The sequence below is a fragment of the Aphelocoma coerulescens genome, chromosome 3, assembly GCF_041296385.1.
Source record: "Aphelocoma coerulescens isolate FSJ_1873_10779 chromosome 3, UR_Acoe_1.0, whole genome shotgun sequence".
Taxonomy (NCBI): Eukaryota; Metazoa; Chordata; class Aves; order Passeriformes; family Corvidae; genus Aphelocoma; species Aphelocoma coerulescens.
The window spans coordinates 24945971-24963860 of NC_091016.1; the positions used below are offsets into that span (position 1 = coordinate 24945971).

General features: G+C 40.3%; 2 protein-coding genes across 3 annotated transcripts in view; one reads left to right on the forward strand and one right to left on the reverse strand.

Moving 5' to 3' along the window:
- SPATA17 (spermatogenesis associated 17) overlaps nt 1-17890 on the reverse strand; it is a 95690-nt gene that overhangs the window by 44858 nt on the left and 32942 nt on the right. For both annotated transcript variants that reach the window (XM_069009518.1, XM_069009520.1), the window contains exon 6: nt 16066-16189. In XM_069009518.1, the coding sequence (XP_068865619.1) occupies nt 16066-16189 (124 nt within the window). The remainder of the gene's footprint in view (nt 1-16065; nt 16190-17890) is intronic.
- On the forward strand, nt 3213-11558 carry LOC138108840 (uncharacterized). The gene is made up of 2 exons (XM_069012028.1): nt 3213-3676; nt 9085-11558. Exon 2 carries the CDS (start codon nt 9120-9122, stop codon nt 11556-11558), a length of 2439 nt encoding a protein of 812 aa, XP_068868129.1. The 5' UTR covers nt 3213-3676; nt 9085-9119.

The following is a 17890-nucleotide window of genomic DNA, read 5'->3' on the forward strand; positions in this document are numbered from 1 at the left end:
CCAATAGTAACAAATTATGTATAATCATTTTGTGATGTGGACTGTTCACTCGGGACTAAGCTCAAATGACCAAACTTGCAGCCTTGTCTCTTAAACTGTGGATCTGAAGATCAAAGGCTAGGGCTTTATCCACTGAGTCCTCGCCTTTATAAGAATAAAACTGCCAGCTGTCCAGAGACAGAGTGGGTGTCAAACAGTGTCATTTTAGACCAATTGTTTTTCAAGTTCTTACAGGACAGCACATTAGGTTAGAAGCATATTAATCAGTTGTGTCTCCTGAATATTCATTATCCTGCTCCAGGAAGGATTTTGTGGCCTTTTTTTTTTCTCACTTGGAACGTTAGACATTTAGACCTGAATAAGTGCAGTAACTTCAATAGAATTAACTCCTGATTTCCAGTAATGTGAAAAGGGGACAAAGGCAGTCAGTGTAACAATTATGAATTACCATCTCTGTTGACAGGAAAAATTTAATAAAAGAATACCTTAGCACTGAATAGAATTTGAATTTAAAGTATTTTACCTTAGGAACTGACAAATGCTGAATAGATACGGAAACAATTTATAGAAGTGATATTTTGAGTTCTACAATAACTACAGAAAATCAAAATGAAACTGGCCTTAGAAACAAAAGATGAAAAACTGGGGCATGTTTTTACTTCCTTTATACTCAAAAGCCTGAATGCAGAATCCAGAGAAGTTTGCTAAATAGTTCCCATTAACCTAAAGTGGAATTGCTTATGGAGATACACAGAGACAGTAAAAATGGAAAAACTTGGTTCTTGTTGCTGACATTAGAAGTTTTTGCTGTTATTCACTTGAGAATAACTCACAGCAAACATTTCCTTCCTTCTCACAGAGCATTATTCTTAAGGTGGAGGTTTTGGCCTTTTTTTAATGTTTTCTACAGTGCTAATCTACTAAAGGGTTGCTTTCTCATATGTTTATGTCTCCCTGGGAAGGATCATCTCAGTCAAGACTAGTTCCATTCAAAATACTTTCTTATTTTATAGCACCAGCTATAATATCCTTACAAGTAATCATTTCCAAACCATTATTTCAATGGGAATAAATGTGGGCCAATACCAGCCACATACCTACATGCATTAGCCTGGACTCAAGAAAGAGATAGTGACATACTCAAGCAGGCACTGAAAACTGAACTACTATGATCCAAAACCAGAACTCGTGTCTTGTTACTAAAAGGAATGTCATAGTTTCTAAAACTTCTACAATGAAAAGGGCCTATTATTACACATGGATTTTGTTCTTCCCTTGTAGCTCTAATTTACCAGGAGCTTATGAGCGGTATCTGTTCACAAACTGCCAAAGGACAGCAGGGAAAACTGTCACTCTGCTAAAGAGGGCTGCAAAGTGATGGACTTAAGTGTTGCTTGGAGTGGCAGAGGCAATCCCCAGAACCAGATGAAATTGTGGAGAAAGAATAAGGCACTCCACAGTTGCATATGCTCCTGTGACAGAATACCAGAGACAGCAAAGCTGTGAAATGAACATGAATGAGCAAAACAACACTGCAAGGAGAATGAGTGAACCTGGTCTTCCAAGGAAGCACAGCTTGAGAGCTAGTGTTAGTGCCAGATCTCTTAACCCACTCTCCCTGCCTAGGTTATTCCTTCTCTGGGTATTGAGAGAGGCAGGAATTGAAGAAATACAGAAGCAAAAAATGAAAATCTAAATATTACAAAAACAGAAGGCTGTACAAATAAGAACTACAAGTCCTTCAACTACTGTTTGCTGGAAACTGAGAGAATATTCTTGATAGTAATTATACTGCCCCATTGCTCCATTTTATTCCTCTTCCCTAGGCCATGCTTTTGTCAAAGATAGAATGCTTGGCCAGAGGAGTCTTCAGTCTAACTCAATCAGGTCTTCTAATTAGTCAGGGGCTAACAGAAAGGAAATGCTATACAAAAATCCAGAGTAGACATACACACGTAACAGCATGATTAATTTTTCTAAGGTCTCAATAGTTAAAGCTTTCAGATAGAACAGAAGCTCCCAGAGAAGAGAGGACCAGTATTAGCTGATCTACTCTCAGCATGATTTATCACAGAGCAGGAGGTCCAGGTTTAGAAATGAGGCCGTGACTCAGTCCACCAGCCACAGCAATGATAAGCTTAACTGCTGCATGTGTAACATCCCCCTATCAACAATGTACAAATACGTTCTGCAGTTGTGTGACAAAGCTCTCAAGCTTTTGCAGCTCAAAAGAAATTTGGCTTCCTGGACTAGTTGTACATTTATTTTGTCTGACAAAAAGTAATTGTGCTTATCTGTTTAGAAACAGAGTAAATGGAGAAAAGAGAATTAAAATTCTCTTTTACCTCACCCAGAACTGTTTGCTGTACAGTAAAAAACTACAGGGAAAAGATCTGTTGCTCTGCTGATCCTCCAATCCTTTTCTCAGTGACAGGAGAAACTGTAATAGCAGAAGGCCTTTTCAGCTGTGGCACTTGGAACACTGTTTCCATAGGGCTCTTTCCGTGAACTCAGTTTACTTTACAAGACACACACCACTTCTGCTCTGTATTTCTGTTACCACTGGCTTCAGCTCCCCATGCCACTGTGGACTTGCAGGTGCTGATGCACCTGCTCCCACTCACAGAATCACCTCAGCATTGCTGCTTGCTCTGTCAGCAGATACTGAAAACAATACAGGTCTGCATTCTAACTTGATACTGGATCTCCAGATTTAGACTGTCGTACTGACTCTAATCACTGTTGTAAGACAAAGACCAACTGCAAAATTTCTTGAAAGGTTGGAAATACCAAGGACCAGAATCATGCTGATGCCATGAAGATTTTGCCCTTTCCTTTATACCCCTGTTATACCTTTTTACAACTTCTGTATTCCTAGTGCTTTTTGCCTACATTCTTGAACTTGTTTGTTAAGCTAAGAGACAAAACATTTTAGAAGCTTTGTAGCCAGAGATCAGTGTGCCCCAGAGCCCAAGGTCCTCTCCAGAACACATTCTGTAAACCAAGATAGAACCATCCAGGGGAAGGTTCCTTGGGGAGGGGGGCTCACTTGAGCCTCTCACTGGGGAATCTTTGATAGATATGCTAATTAGTAACACCTATAATGTTATACCCAATGTTGGGGAAGGGGTCAGAGGTGGAGACAGAAGACGAAGACAGAGATAGACTCGGTGGGGTACATCTCGATGTATATGACCTGGACGTGTGTGTAAGAGACGGTCCAAAGATCCCTCATCTGCCTCACGATCATCGCCGAGAACAGAGACTGAGCACAGGAGTCCTGGCCCTGCTGAGGTGGGATGTCTGCCGAGTGTTGCCTAGGGGTGTGCCCGCTGGGAACTGGTACGCATTCCTGAGGAAAATTAGTGCAGGTCGCAATGGACTGCGCCGTTCTTGCTGCCCAGGCGGGAAGGACTGCGCCGAAGCGGAAAGGAACGACCTGCCCTGCACACCTGTCCTGCACACCGGTCTTGTGCGTCTGTCCTGTACCTGTTTCCCAAAGCAACAGACTCCACAACAATGGCTGTAAATTTCCCAACCTCTTGGCCAGTTGCCCCTCGCTTCTGAAAAGGACTATAAAGGGACTCTCTGAAATAACCAAGTCGGAGAGATCTCCCCCACGGAAAGAAGACGAATCTATTGGCGGAAGACCACGAGGACTTCGTCTCATCCGTTGGTAGCTATTGCCCCCCCCCCCTCTTTTTCTTCCTCCCTACTTTGTCTCTCTCTCTCTCTCCCTTTCTCTCTTCTATTGCATTACTGTGTTGTGGGCACTTAATAAAGGTGCACTGTTTTGATTTAAACTGAAATTTCTTGTGTCCTTTTTACACTCTGAGATCTATAAACGAACCATCACGACCCCCGCTTGCATTAGCGGATCGTGACATTAAACTGGCGTCACGGACAGGATCTGACAGACAGAAGGGGTTGCAAGGTTGTGTGTAGTCTGTAATAGGGGAAGGACGTTTCACTCCAGCCGCACCTAGCCCGACACCCCAAAAGGGGTGAGCGGTGTCTAGAAAGCAAGGGGGGTGACTCGAATTTCCCGCAAACTGCACACGCCTGGGTGAAAAGCACCCCATACTCAGTTGAGGGCTCTGTCTTCAGATTTTTTGCAAAGGATCTCTTAGTGTAAAAGGAGGAACTGTGTTTTTTGGTGTGTGCATGAATTTGGACTGCTTGGTGTAGTGAAGAGACAACCATAAGTAACTTAAGGAGTACCTCCCAAGCAGATTTGGTCTCTTCACCCACCCAGGGAAGTGAAGGGAGACACAGCGAAGCTGTGTGTGTGTCGCAGTGTGTAATTAACTTTACCTCCTTGTGGTGGTTTTGATCCTGTCATAAAATGACTGAAAACCCCAGTGCAAAAGTTAAAGCTGCGTTTTATGCTCTGCTAGCAAAACATAATGCCCGGCCCTCTCCGGGAGGGGAAGAATGGGCTCAAAATAACTGGTTTAATTTAGATTATGTGACTGATAGAGTATATTCTTTACAACATGAGACTAGATTTAAATTTGGCCGAAATAAAACCATAATCTGCTCTGTTTTAGGGGCATGCCTTGCGGCAGCCATAGATCATCGCTTAAAGCGATGTACTGAAGAGAAAGCGATCATAGATTCCCTTCAAAGCCTAGTGGAAATTTTACAAAAACAATTAGATGAAGAAAAAAATAAAAATCACTTGCTAGAGGCTGCTTTAAAAGAGGAATATTTTAGAAATTCGAAAAATGCTGACTCACCAAAAGAGACAGAGGAAAAGGAAACTCCTCACATTGACCAAATATACCCCCAAAAAGAACTAATACTAGTAAAAAATTGTGGAGAAAACTGCTGCCCTCGTGTGAGACCTCTGATTAAAACTGAATATAATTATATCAATGATGAAGATTTTGAACCGCATATCACCACTAAACAAATACCATACAGTGCTGTTGAATTAGCTAGATTAAAAAAGGAGTATGGGCGGCTTCCCCACGAATCTGAGACAGAATATGTCTTCCGAGTGTCTCTCACCGGAGGAGACCAAATTCAATTAACTGAACAGGAGGCCAGTGGATACTGGGGACATGGAGTTTTCTTGACAACAGGAGACAAACGTGGCACGTGGTCCCTGACTCAGCGTGCAGCCTTCTGGGCCGGGGGACTTAATCCTTTAGAAAGGGGAGACCCTTTAGCTATAATTGGTACCCCCGAGCAACTCCTAGAAAGTGTCCACAAAGCTGCCTGTTTGCAAATGATCCATGAAAGAAAATTAACTCCTGGATATGAATCCCCCATGCAATTACCTGTCAAACCTGCACTGATGACCCCTTTAATTCGAGAATCACTCAAACCTACAGCAATTGCCCTTCAAAAAACCATAGCGGCTGTAGGTCCCGTAGAAAGGCTAGATAGATTCCTTGGAAACCCAAGCGACCAAACTGGATCTACCGATCCTGGGTTTACTCCCTATTCAACCCCCTCTCAGCCGCCAGGTTCACAATCGAATTCACCTGCGGGTGATCGCAAAGTTTGGACATGGAGTGAAGTTGCAAAAGATCTGATTGATTACAGTAGAAAATATGGACCTATAAAAATTCCAGAAGAAAAATTAGACAAAACAAAAGGTGTCAGGTACATTCGGGCTCCTCATGGCGAAAAGCCAGAGAATGTAAAACAGATCTCTAACCGTCAGCATTGGTGGTTATTAGGCATCAAAAAGGGGGTCCCCAGAGATGTGATGGATGGCTTACCCCTTGATAAATTGAGTAAGGTAGTGTCTAACTGGCACTGCCGAAAACCCGTTCTACCAAATCCATCAGTTCAACCCAGTGCACCCCTCCTCCCTCAGAATCTGGGCAGTGAGTCAGACCAACCACTCCCTCAAAGTCTGTGCAGTGAGCCAAAACAACCTCTCCCTCAAAACCAGGGAAACTAGACCCTCCGTCTCTTGTCAGTGAGCGAAGAGATGGAGCATGGGTATACCTGAGAAGGCTCACTAAAAATAAAAAGGGAGATATAATGATCACAGCTATTACAGGCCCTAAACGGGCACCTGTAACTTTTCTAATTGACACTGGGGCACAAATTTCTGCGCTGACAAAGAAAGATGCCCAGAGATGTGGAATTGTCCCAACAAAGAACCGATATTGTGTTTTAAATGCCTTAGGAACGACAGAATCTATGAATGTAGCCCTAGTTAAGCTCATTTTACCTGGGGAAGAAAATCAACTCTCTATTAATATGGTGATTGGAGATATCCCAACCAATCTATTAGGGATGAATGCCCTCGTTGGGAGGCAGTGGGAGGACTCAGAGGGTCTCCTGTGGTCTTTTGGCACACCACGTTTTAACATCAGACTGCTCGAAGCCGCACCCTCCCTACCATTCAGCAAAGTAACTAATGTGAAACAATACCCCCTCCCCCTGGGTGCCAAAGAGGGCATCAAGCCAGTGATACAGGAGCTGCGAGAACAAGGAGTAATAGTTAATACTCATTCTCCTTTCAATTCTCCGGTGTGGCCAGTGCGAAAGCCTAATGGGAAGTGGAGGCTGACAATTGATTTTCGCAGGCTAAATGCCAACACAGACCCTCTCACAGCAGCTGTCCCAAATCTAGCAGAATTGATAACACTAATTCAAGAAAAAGCTCATTCAATTATGGCAACTATAGATGTCAAAGACATGTTTTTTATGATACCTTTACAGCCAGAAGACATGGACCGTTTTGCTTTCACATGGGAAGGACAGCAATACACTTTCACTAGGCTTCCCCAAGGGTACAAACATTCCCCCACCCTGGCTCATCACGCTTTAGCCCAGGAGTTAGAAAAAATACCCAAAGCTGACAATGTGACTGTTTATCAATACATTGATGATATCCTTGTGGGAGGAGATGAAATAGAAGAAGTGAGAGATACCCAACAAAGAATAATCTCCCACTTAGAAAGCCTTGATTTGCAAATTCCCTCAGAAAAAATCCAAAATCCTTCACATGAAGTGAAATTTTTGGGAATTTGGTGGAAAGGAGGTATGACATGTATCCCACCTGATACCCTAACCTCTTTAGATCAGATTAAAATGCCTGAATCCAAAAAAGATCTCCAACATGCTTTAGGATTATTAGTGTTCTGGAGAAAACACATCCCAGATTTTTCCATAATTGCCAGACCTCTTTATAACTTGTTAAGAAAAGGGATAAAATGGGAATGGAGTGCTTCTCAAGAAGAAGCATTGCAATTGTTGATTTTTGAAGCAACAGCTCACCAAGCCCTGGGCCCTATTCACCCTACAGATCCTTTCCAGGTGGAATGGGGATTTGCCTCTTCAGGGCTGTCAGTACACATATGGCAGCGGGGTCCTGAGGGTCCAACGAGGCCTGTAGGTTTTTACTCTCGTGGCTTTAAAGATGCTGAAAAAAGGTACACTACCTGGGAAAAAGGATTATTTGTGGTTAGCTTAGCTCTCATAGAAGTGGAGAAGATTGCACGACAACAACCAATTGTTTTGAGAGGCCCTTTCAAAGTTATTAAGGCAGTCTCTACTGGGACCCCCCCACCTGACGGGGTGGCCCAGAGGGCCTCAGTAAGGAAGTGGTATGCTCAGATTGAACATTATTGTAGCATCTTCTCAGTAACTGAAGGAGCTGTAAAAAATCTGGCAATCCAAGAGACTGAAAACTTGAGTAGCAGTCAGGACAAACCTGCCTCAGCCATCAAAGTAGCCCCTCCTTTTTCCCCCGAACAGTCAGCAAATTCTTGGTTTACAGATGCTTCTGCCAAGCGAGAAGGAAAGGTGTGGAAATACAAGGCTGTAGCCCTGCACACCTCCTCAGGTGAACGAATTATCACAGAGGGGGAAGGCAGCGCCCAAGTTGGCGAGCTGATAGCTGTTTGGAGTGTTTTCCAACATGAGGCACAGAATACTTCTCCTGTCTGTATCTACACCGATTCCTATGCTGTGTTTAAGGGATGTACTGAGTGGCTTCCTTTTTGGCAGCAAAATGACTGGGAAGTTAACAGAATCCCAGTATGGCAAAAGGAAAAGTGGCAAGAAATTCTAAATATTGCAAGTCAAGGGAATTTTGCCGTGGGGTGGGTAGCCTCTCACCAGACAGATGGAAATGCAGCAGGAGAGTGGAACAATAAAGCTGATGAATTAGCAAGACTAAGTCCTTTGAAAAAGGATCAGATTACAGAAGACTGGGAGCACTTATTAGAATGGTTGCATGTAAAAAGACAACACACAGGTGCAAAAGATTTGTACAAAGAAGCCCTTGCTCGTGGGTGGCCTGTTACCAGAGAAATGTGTAAAACATGCATATCAGCTTGTGAACAATGCCGCAGACGGCTGGAAAGACACCCTTTGGAAGATGACCCTCTGCATTTAAGAAAGGGTAAAGGCTTATGGGATGCGTGGCAGGTAGATTATATTGGCCCCTTTAAAAAGTCAGGAGGTAAACACTTTGTACTGGTAGGAGTAGAGATTATATCTGGGTTAGTCCAGGCCGATGCCTTTAAAAGAGCTACAGGAGATAACACTGTCAAAGCATTGCAGGGATGGTTTGGAACTTTCCCAAAACCACAAGAAATTCAATCTGACAATGGGTCTCACTTTACTGCCAAAGTTGTACAGGACTGGGCAAAAAGTGAAGGCATTAAATGGACTTTTCACACCCCTTACTACCCTCAAGCTAACGGCATTGTAGAAAGGACCAATGGTCTCCTGAAACGACTTCTGAAACCACAGGAGGGAAACTGGGATGTTCGGCTATGGGAAGCTGTGAAAGGTGTGAATGATAGATGGGGGGTAAACGGGTGTCCTAAAATCACTGCCTTTTGCCCAACAGCTCCAAGTATAATTCCTTCATTACAGGGACCTAATGATCCTAAGAATCCTGCACACTACCCTGGACAACCTGTTTTGGTAGACCTCCCTACTGTAGGAGAAGTACCATTAGTGCTGAAAAGCCCTCTAAATAAATATGCATGGGTAGCCTCTGATGCCCTAGGGAGAGAGCATCGGATACATACACGCTGGATAATTCCATCATTCTAATTTTTTCTGCCTTTAGTGGCAGACTCTGTTTGTGTTTGCTTTTCACAGAAGAACTCCGAGGGACATAAAAGACCACATAAACCATGATAAAACTGGTGATACTTTTCTGCATCCTACCACAACACCATGGCCAAAAAGCAGCTGAGTGGCCATGGTCTGGTACTACCATTAGGTACACTAGTGCTCTAAGATCCCATCCTAGAGATCGTCGCCCAAACCCAGACACTGCAGTACTGCACGACTCTAAGGTATACCATTCAAATGAATGGGGATGGGACTCAAAAGATTGGACTACAACCCTAAATGGAACAATTGGTGAGAAAATTGAGGTAAGATGCAGAAAAGTAGAAGGACCTTTCTCCGGGAAAGCTTCCACCATTACAATCACCGGGAATTTTCTAAAACCAAATGGGAAAAGTGACCTGCACCCCAACATTACGGCCGAACTCTGCCCTACAACAGAGTGGGCGTGTAACACACAAACCCTCTTCATCCTGTGTTGTCGTCAGAAGAATGTCGGTAACTACAGCCTAGACCCCAGTACCAACAATGTCCAAATCACGAAGCTTTGCAAAAATGAACCAACTGACTGCTGGTATAACTTTACTCTAACTAAATCAGCCTATGTAACATGCAATTGGCAAAATAACCAGACAGATCAGCCAGGTTTGAAAGGTTTAACTTATAAATTCAAAATAAATGCTGTAGCAAAGCCCATACTAAGTGTAGTAATTACGTACCATGGTATAAGTACCTCCCTCGTACTAGATGACAAGAACAACGTTTTTCCTCCCTTTATGGTAACCCAAGGTGATGATGTTTCAATACGATGTAGACTAATTGGTAGATCTTTTACTAAACCTATACACAGTTATAGCATTGGACCTCATGACCGCGTTTTGTTTTGTGAAATTCAAAACCAAGATTGTTGGCTAAACTTAACTGATGTGCAATTTTCCCATAAAGTCATGTGTGGTAAAAACGATACAAAACACTGGGGAAAACTCAATGTCAATGTTGTAATACCTACCACCCAACCACCGGTTATGCTGAGCCCAAGAATTTTTAAAGTTGGACCATATACAATCAGGAAAACAGGCCAACAACAAATACTATTTAATCCAGCATGGTCTCTTAAACAAGTCAAATTGCTCATGCAAAACAATGTCTCAGAAGTTCAGCCAGCTTGTTCACCCTTTCTGCAAACTTCCTTCGAGGGGTGGACAACCTGGTTGCGAAAGCGAAACCCTTCTAAGAAACGAACGCAAAGAGACATAACCGGTGTCATGGGAACAGGATTGGGAATCTTAAATAGTATTGATTCAGAAGTATTAATGAATAAATTAATTGCCACAACTACAGATTTGACTAAAATACAACAACCACTGCAGTCATCCCTATTAGCCTTGGGAAGCCATCAGTGGTTGTTATCAAACATATTACCAAATTGGGAAAAGGTAAATGTGAATGACCACAAATTGATAATTGACGCACTCGATGCTACACAAAATAACATTTCTTTAGCTCTCAGCTGCATCCAGGCTCAATTATGGATGCAGTCAGTTGCTGCCTCAATTATAAGAGAAGGCGAAGAAGGCACTTTTCCTACTGAAATTCGGAAAATAATCTGGGACAGTGCCACTGATTTTGAAAGAGAATTCCAATCCTGGTGGAACTTAGTAAACTTTACCTACGATCCCCTCACAAACACAGCCACAGCCTTTGTACTGACTATACGTAATGCTTCAGTGCATCTGATATTCCCTGTCATTGCATTAGGGCTGAACCATGATGGAGCTGTTCTCTATCCTTTCGAGCATAGAGAATGGGCCCGTCAAATTGGTGAGAAGTGGCAAACCGTTAATTTAGAAACTTGTATTGTCCGAGAACAACAAGGGTTCATCTGTGAAAGTAATGCAATTAGAGCTCAAGACATTTGTTTAGATACAGAACAAAATATCTGTCATTTTGAAATTCATCCTAACGAGACTCCTGAAACAGTGCTTGTCTATATAGGTAATGGATGTGCATGCTTAAGAACTGCTTGTGATGAAGTATTTGTAGAAAATTTAGTAGTAGATACAAAAAATCATTCAAATTTTTGTGTTTGTAACTTTACTAAAATCATAGGATGTGATTTTTCATATTTAGCCCCAGTTACTTCTTATCATCTTTTACAGTCCAATTACACATTGATCCACCAATTATTGCCTACCCCCATTGGGATGAACCTTACTTTGGTAAAGCAATTGTTGCTTCACCAAGATTTAATTGAAATTTTGGAAAAGATCAAGAAAAATGGACAGAAAACCTTAGTAACTGTTCATCACAATGTGAAAGAAATACATCGTGTTCTAGAAAGGGTAAAGAAAGATGTTGAACACAGGTGGTGGGATACTCTTTTTGGGTGGTCACCTACTGCTACAGGTGTCCTGAACAAATTGTGTCATCCCATCATTGTTCTCTTGATTTTGGTTTTGATTGGTTTTGCTTTATCAGCAGTCTTATACATCATGAATTAGAGAATGATGAAACGGCTAACACAGCTTACATCTATAATAGATGTCCACAATTTAGCCAATACCCCATCCGCTGTAGACACACCCAAGGTTATTGACATGAGACAAACTACACGAGTATTAAAATAAGATGTGATAAAAAATTAGAGGTATTTTAATTAAAAAATTATATGTGTATTCTGATTTAAAATTATTCATTTCCTTCTCTTTTGTTTCCTTCTTTTTCTTTTCTTCTCTTTCCCTTCCTCTCTTATGTTCTCTACCCCTTTTCCGGGATATGCTACCAACATTGACGAGTCCTGAAGACTTCACAACGACACTACAAAATCGTGCAGATAGAGCTCTCCTGACGACAATCGTGAGTCACGGGGTGGTGTAAGAGACGGTCCAAAGATCCCTCATCTGCCTCACGATCATCGCCGAGAACAGAGACTGAGCACAGGAGTCCTGGCCCTGCTGAGGTGGGATGTCTGCCGAGTGTTGCCTAGGGGTGTGCCCGCTGGGAACTGGTACGCATTCCTGAGGAAAATTAGTGCAGGTCGCAATGGACTGCGCCGTTCTTGCTGCCCAGGCGGGAAGGACTGCGCCGAAGCGGAAAGGAACGACCTGCCCTGCACACCTGTCCTGCACACCGGTCTTGTGCGTCTGTCCTGTACCTGTTTCCCAAAGCAACAGACTCCACAACAATGGCTGTAAATTTCCCAACCTCTTGGCCAGTTGCCCCTCGCTTCTGAAAAGGACTATAAAGGGACTCTCTGAAATAACCAAGTCGGAGAGATCTCCCCCACGGAAAGAAGACGAATCTATTGGCGGAAGACCACGAGGACTTCGTCTCATCCGTTGGTAGCTATTGCCCCCCCCCCCTCTTTTTCTTCCTCCCTACTTTGTCTCTCTCTCTCTCTCCCTTTCTCTCTTCTATTGCATTACTGTGTTGTGGGCACTTAATAAAGGTGCACTGTTTTGATTTAAACTGAAATTTCTTGTGTCCTTTTTACACTCTGAGATCTATAAACGAACCATCACGACCCCCGCTTGCATTAGCGGATCGTGACAGTGTGCACCTAAGGATCCTTAAATACCAAGGTAAAATCCCTTTTCCCCTTCTAATCGTGAATGACTCTCGATTTTAAGACCAGGAAAAGGCATCAATGCAACCACATATTTCAACACAAGTGGGCTCTTCAACACCATTTCTACAAAGTGCCATGAATATATTCAGTGCTTCTCTCCGTAGTTGACTTTAAAGGTCATTTGTCAGCACTTGGCAGGGGATGGCCCTTACTACAAATGTTGGCCTTGAAAATATGACAAAGAGCAGAAGTAAGAACCTACACAATTATAGTGAAGGTTGTGGATACAAAAAGAGGAACTACGGGGATATAGAATAATAATCTGCATAGGTAAACATGTTTATAATGGAAACCCACATTTGACAAGTAGTTAATTTATTAATGACAATTTGAAAAAAAAAGGATCACTACCACTGTAGTGGAAATAGCATACTGTGATTTTGGACTAATAAAAAAAACTTAATTATTGTAAGTTTCATGTCTCAATAAGAAATCACAATTCAGTTCACCATAAAACAGGTAAAAATGATGAAAACAAATTGTGTTACCAATAGGAAATGATAAGAAATATTCTTAACAAAAACACTTGTTAAATATATCTTTTTTATTATGTTCATCATAAAGTCAAAATTTATCAGACTGATAAGGTAAAAAACACATAAGAAAAGAATTTTGTTATATAAAAATTTTAAAACCTGAAGCACAGAGAATCTTATTTTTAAAATTGAATTTGGTTTGGAAGTCCCAAAGTTGCCATCTTATAGATTTATTTCTTGCTGTATTTCACATTAGACTCTCTTGCAGTAAGCAACCAGAAAGTGGTTTTTCTTTATAAAGGTAATAGTTATGAAAGAAATAAATGCTTGAATAGCAAGTTATTTCATGAAAAGGACAAAACATTGACTTAATCATAGGCCATGCTATTATGTCCATACCAGACACCCCTGTATATTTCTAACACTCACATTCTTCAGCTTTACTTCTTGAAAGTAAAACAATGTTAGCAATCAGGAATGGGAACACCTTGTATAAAGACATAGACATAGATATAGATAAAGATACAGATAAAGATACAGATATGTATATATAGATATATAAACACATTTCGGAGATGTTGTGGGCTTCATCTTGTAGGGAGAGAAGAATGAAACTTGACATGCCTTTCTTTACAAAAATTGAGGAGCAACAACTCCTGAATTCCTTTCTGTCAATAAGTAAACACCCTTTTCCGACCCTTTTTGCCTGTATTAAAGCAAAAATATTCCAAACTGCAGGATATATTTGAAACCATTATTGCAAATACAGATTTTGCAATGCTGTCCATATAACCTGCCTGAACACCTGAAACCTTGATGCACGGGGTGGCTCAGCTCCATCATTCCACCTCGTTATGTATGGCAGGAAGGGGAGCAGAACTAAACTTTAACAGGTCATCTCTGTAACTTACTGGGCTTTAGGTAATGCATAACTACAGTGAGTGCAGCTCATCAATGTCCTCTTTTCATTTGCTATGTGCCTTGCTTACAAATGATACGTTTTCCTTAACTCACTCAAAAGTGTTGACTTTTGCTGCCTGTTTCTACTGAGACATGAATGGTCCCTGCTCTGTAATCCAATTAACCATCCTTTGAAAACAGCAAGATGTAGCTGTAGTCAGATCAGAAGACCAGACATTTAGAGAGTAAAATGTCAGGCTCAGAGCATCAAACCAGTAAATTCTGCATGGAAATAATTTGCCCTGTATCTTAGCAAGATATCATATTCTATAACCATGTGCAGTTGTGGAATACAGACTTCGACTGCAGTAAGTAGTTAACTTCAAATATATCTTTGCTGGTTTTCAGATTGTCGGTAGGTTTTGCATTGATTTACACTTATTTATGTTTTGAAATACTACCTGCAAAAGAAGATGGCTCTTGGAGCTCAGTTCTGTGATAAATAAAAAATTCTGTGGGCTCTAACTTTCAGTATTCACAAACCATCTCAGCAAGCAAAACCAAGCATTTTTTTGTTCTGCTAGATAAAAGCACTGCTAGCTAATTCTGTAAAATTAGTAACCCAAATTCATCAGAATGTAACAGTTACTGCTGCCCTCTACCAGCAGTCCTCCAGGTGGATGGCTGAAATGAGGAACTACTTGCCGTTCCTTAAAATGTGTTACAGCTTGCTAAGCCTGTACCATTAGAGGTGAGCTGAGCTTACTAAAATCTTATTAGACCACAAGTCATTCAATGTCTCTAACCTGACAATTTTTGTACTCCAGGTAAGCATATTAATGTTTATGAATTTGTTTACACAAATTGTACTGTTCAAAACAGGAATTCCCAATTTTCTACAGTTTAAAACAATATAAGATACTGTGCAGATTATTCTTAATATCCTAGATCTGCATGTGGAAAAATAAATTAGAGTGAGCTGATTTCAGTCATTAACTAGCTTCCTTGTCTAATAGCCACTGGGAAAAATTTTATGCTATTTTTTACTTACATTATACTATGCTTTTAAAAAAAATACTTAAACAAAAGGGAAGATTAAATATTTTGTCACTAAGTGTCATGGTATTTTTTCCTGCATTCTTTAGGATTAGCAGTTCTTACGCACAGATTATAATTAACAACTTACAAAAAGCAAGCATTTAGTTCATACTAACACTTCATATTAATTCCATATCCATATGAAGAACAACCAGTTAACAAATACTTCTGGAGACAAAATCCTTTTCTGTTTTTATGAAAGTTCACAAAAGGGGACTAATAAAAAGGCAAACCCACAAACTTTACCAATCATATCAATTTTACATAAGTATATCTACTGGCATATTTACCTGCCTGTTTAAAGCAGCTTGCATAAGAAAACTTGGAATAATATACCAGTAATATAGATACAATACAAATTAATAATAAATATTTAAAATTTATGAGGCATTTTTTCAGTGAAAACAATCATGCTAAATAAGCTGATTCAGGAAGTTCTAAGACAAGCTTTATCTGAAAACCCACATTTACAATCTATCCTAAAAACAAGCAGAACACTGCACCAACCCAAGCATTAGCTCAATTAAAAAAGGGGAAAAAAAATGAAATCTCTTCTCAGCTTAATAACTTGTTAGTTCTTGACAAGTGCAACAACACAACAATAAGCCAGTCAAAATGAGTTTTTAAAGCGAGGTTATGCCCTTCATGTTGTGTTATCACAGTGGCAGATCAAACTGCTGACTTGGACTCTTTCTGCCAGCAGTGCTGATGCCGCCTCTATGAGCTACTGTCACAGAATAGTCATGGTACCTGCTCTTGCCTATAGAAAAGCACTAAATTGAACTCGAAGTAGTGTCTTTGTGATATCTTTTCAACAAGTCATGTCCCATTCAGCCTGCTAGTTTATCTCTGTCAGGCTGGGGGCCCAAGTGGTTTGCATGAGCTGTCAGGGATAGGTCTACCAACCTGCTCAGTGCTAAGGAGGTAATGCATCTTTCGCGCTTGGTATTTCTTTTCCTTTTCTTTCTTTTCTAGGTCTTTCATTTTGTCTTCATTTTCCTTCATTTCTGCATACTCTTGAAGTTCACTCCTGTAATAAAATAAGTCTGCTAACTATATTATAACAATAAACGACGTGCTACTGTTCTATTTTACTTTAACCCTTTCATAGCTTCACAGTGTTCTGTTCCTATATATTAGCAGTATACTGACACCACTGGAATGTAAAATTACTATTCTTTCAGTTCCACAGCAGTAGGATACTACATGGATATAGCTATGAAGAAACAGGATTAAAGTGATCAAAAGTAGGAGCAGTATATAGGTTCACAGTGCTTTCAGCTTGATAAAATAATATCCATATATGTCCTTTTATTTGCCTTTAAGTGTCTTTTTACTTTGAATTTCTCTAAGTGGAAGCTATTATAATACAGTGATTTTCCTTAAAACGGTTTCAAAAAAAAAGTTTTTCACTTATGTTTCAGCTAGTGCCTTGCACCACCTCCTGATCTGCAGCCAGGGGCAATTTTATGGAATGAGAAAGGAGAGTAGACATGGGATAAGAGATGACATTCACTCCTGGATCCTTGAGCCTTTTGTAAGGTTGAGAAAGTAGGCACAGAGGAAAACTGGATGGGAACCTTTCATGCATACATTGTCCTTAAGAGGAGTTTCTGTGGCATTGGGCTTCTTGCACAGCTCATTTCTGCTCTGGTTTGATGGGAGCTGTACAGGCCACCACAAGAACCAGGAATGAAACTGCTTCATGAAGCACTGCATGACAGAGGTGTGAACACAAAGAGACATCTAAATGTGTGACTCTCTGCAGAAAACCCTTTCATCATAAAAGAAATATGGAACTATACCTAATACCAGGTTTCAAAGAATGGAGAAAACTCATGATTTCAACTGAATGTTTAGAGAAAAACTTGAAGAGAAAATGGGCATAAATTTACTCTTCAACGGCTTTTTTTTTTTCAGAGCCAGGCTTGCCATAAGTTATGCAAATTCTAGAGTGAATTAATGCTCTATAAGAAACAAAATTCCATGCTATTGTGCACAGTGCACGTGTATAGAATTTTTTGACCCAGTTAAAAAAGGTTAGTTTGATTAACATCTGTTATTTTTGTTATTACAAAATGGCTAGTTCAAATTAACCTGTGTGCCAAAGACACCAAGCATATTCAGTCAAGCATTTAGATTGCTAAAAAGTTAATTGAGTAAATTGTAATCTTTTTTTTTCTTAGTATGTGTATATATGATGAAATAAAAAGAAAAAAATACTGTTCACATAACTAGATGATTCAAATACTCCTGCAAAACAGATTATTTAGAGAGGTCCACATTAATAGTCTCAGTTGTTTCAATGAGTACCAAATAAGACACTGTGAGGACATGGGTCAAATTGTGTCAAAATATGCACATGGATAAGTTTGCTGATATTAATAATCCCATGGAAAAGTCATATTGCTCCTGAAAGTGTTTTTGAGATTGGAACTCAGACTTACTCTTAATATTTTAATTATCATTAAATTAGTTCATCAAAATATGTGAAAGAGCAATAATTGCTTTACAAATACGAACACTATAAAATCAGATTCTTAAATACAAGCTGCAATGTAGAACTTTTATTTGTTTCATGCTATCTTTCAAGATTTTATCAATTAAAATAAGTAAAGTATTAAGTAATTAAACAATTTATTTTAACTATAAAAGTGAAATAGAATGAAAAGGAAATACAGGTCAGAAAAGATGCATAGGTATTTTTGAACCTCTGAAAATATTTTTTGTT

What these genes read in the sequence shown, in the direction of transcription:
- LOC138108840 (XM_069012028.1), top strand. Translation starts at nt 9,120, where the DNA reads ATGATAAAACTGGTGATACTTTTCTGCATCCTACCACAACACCATGGC.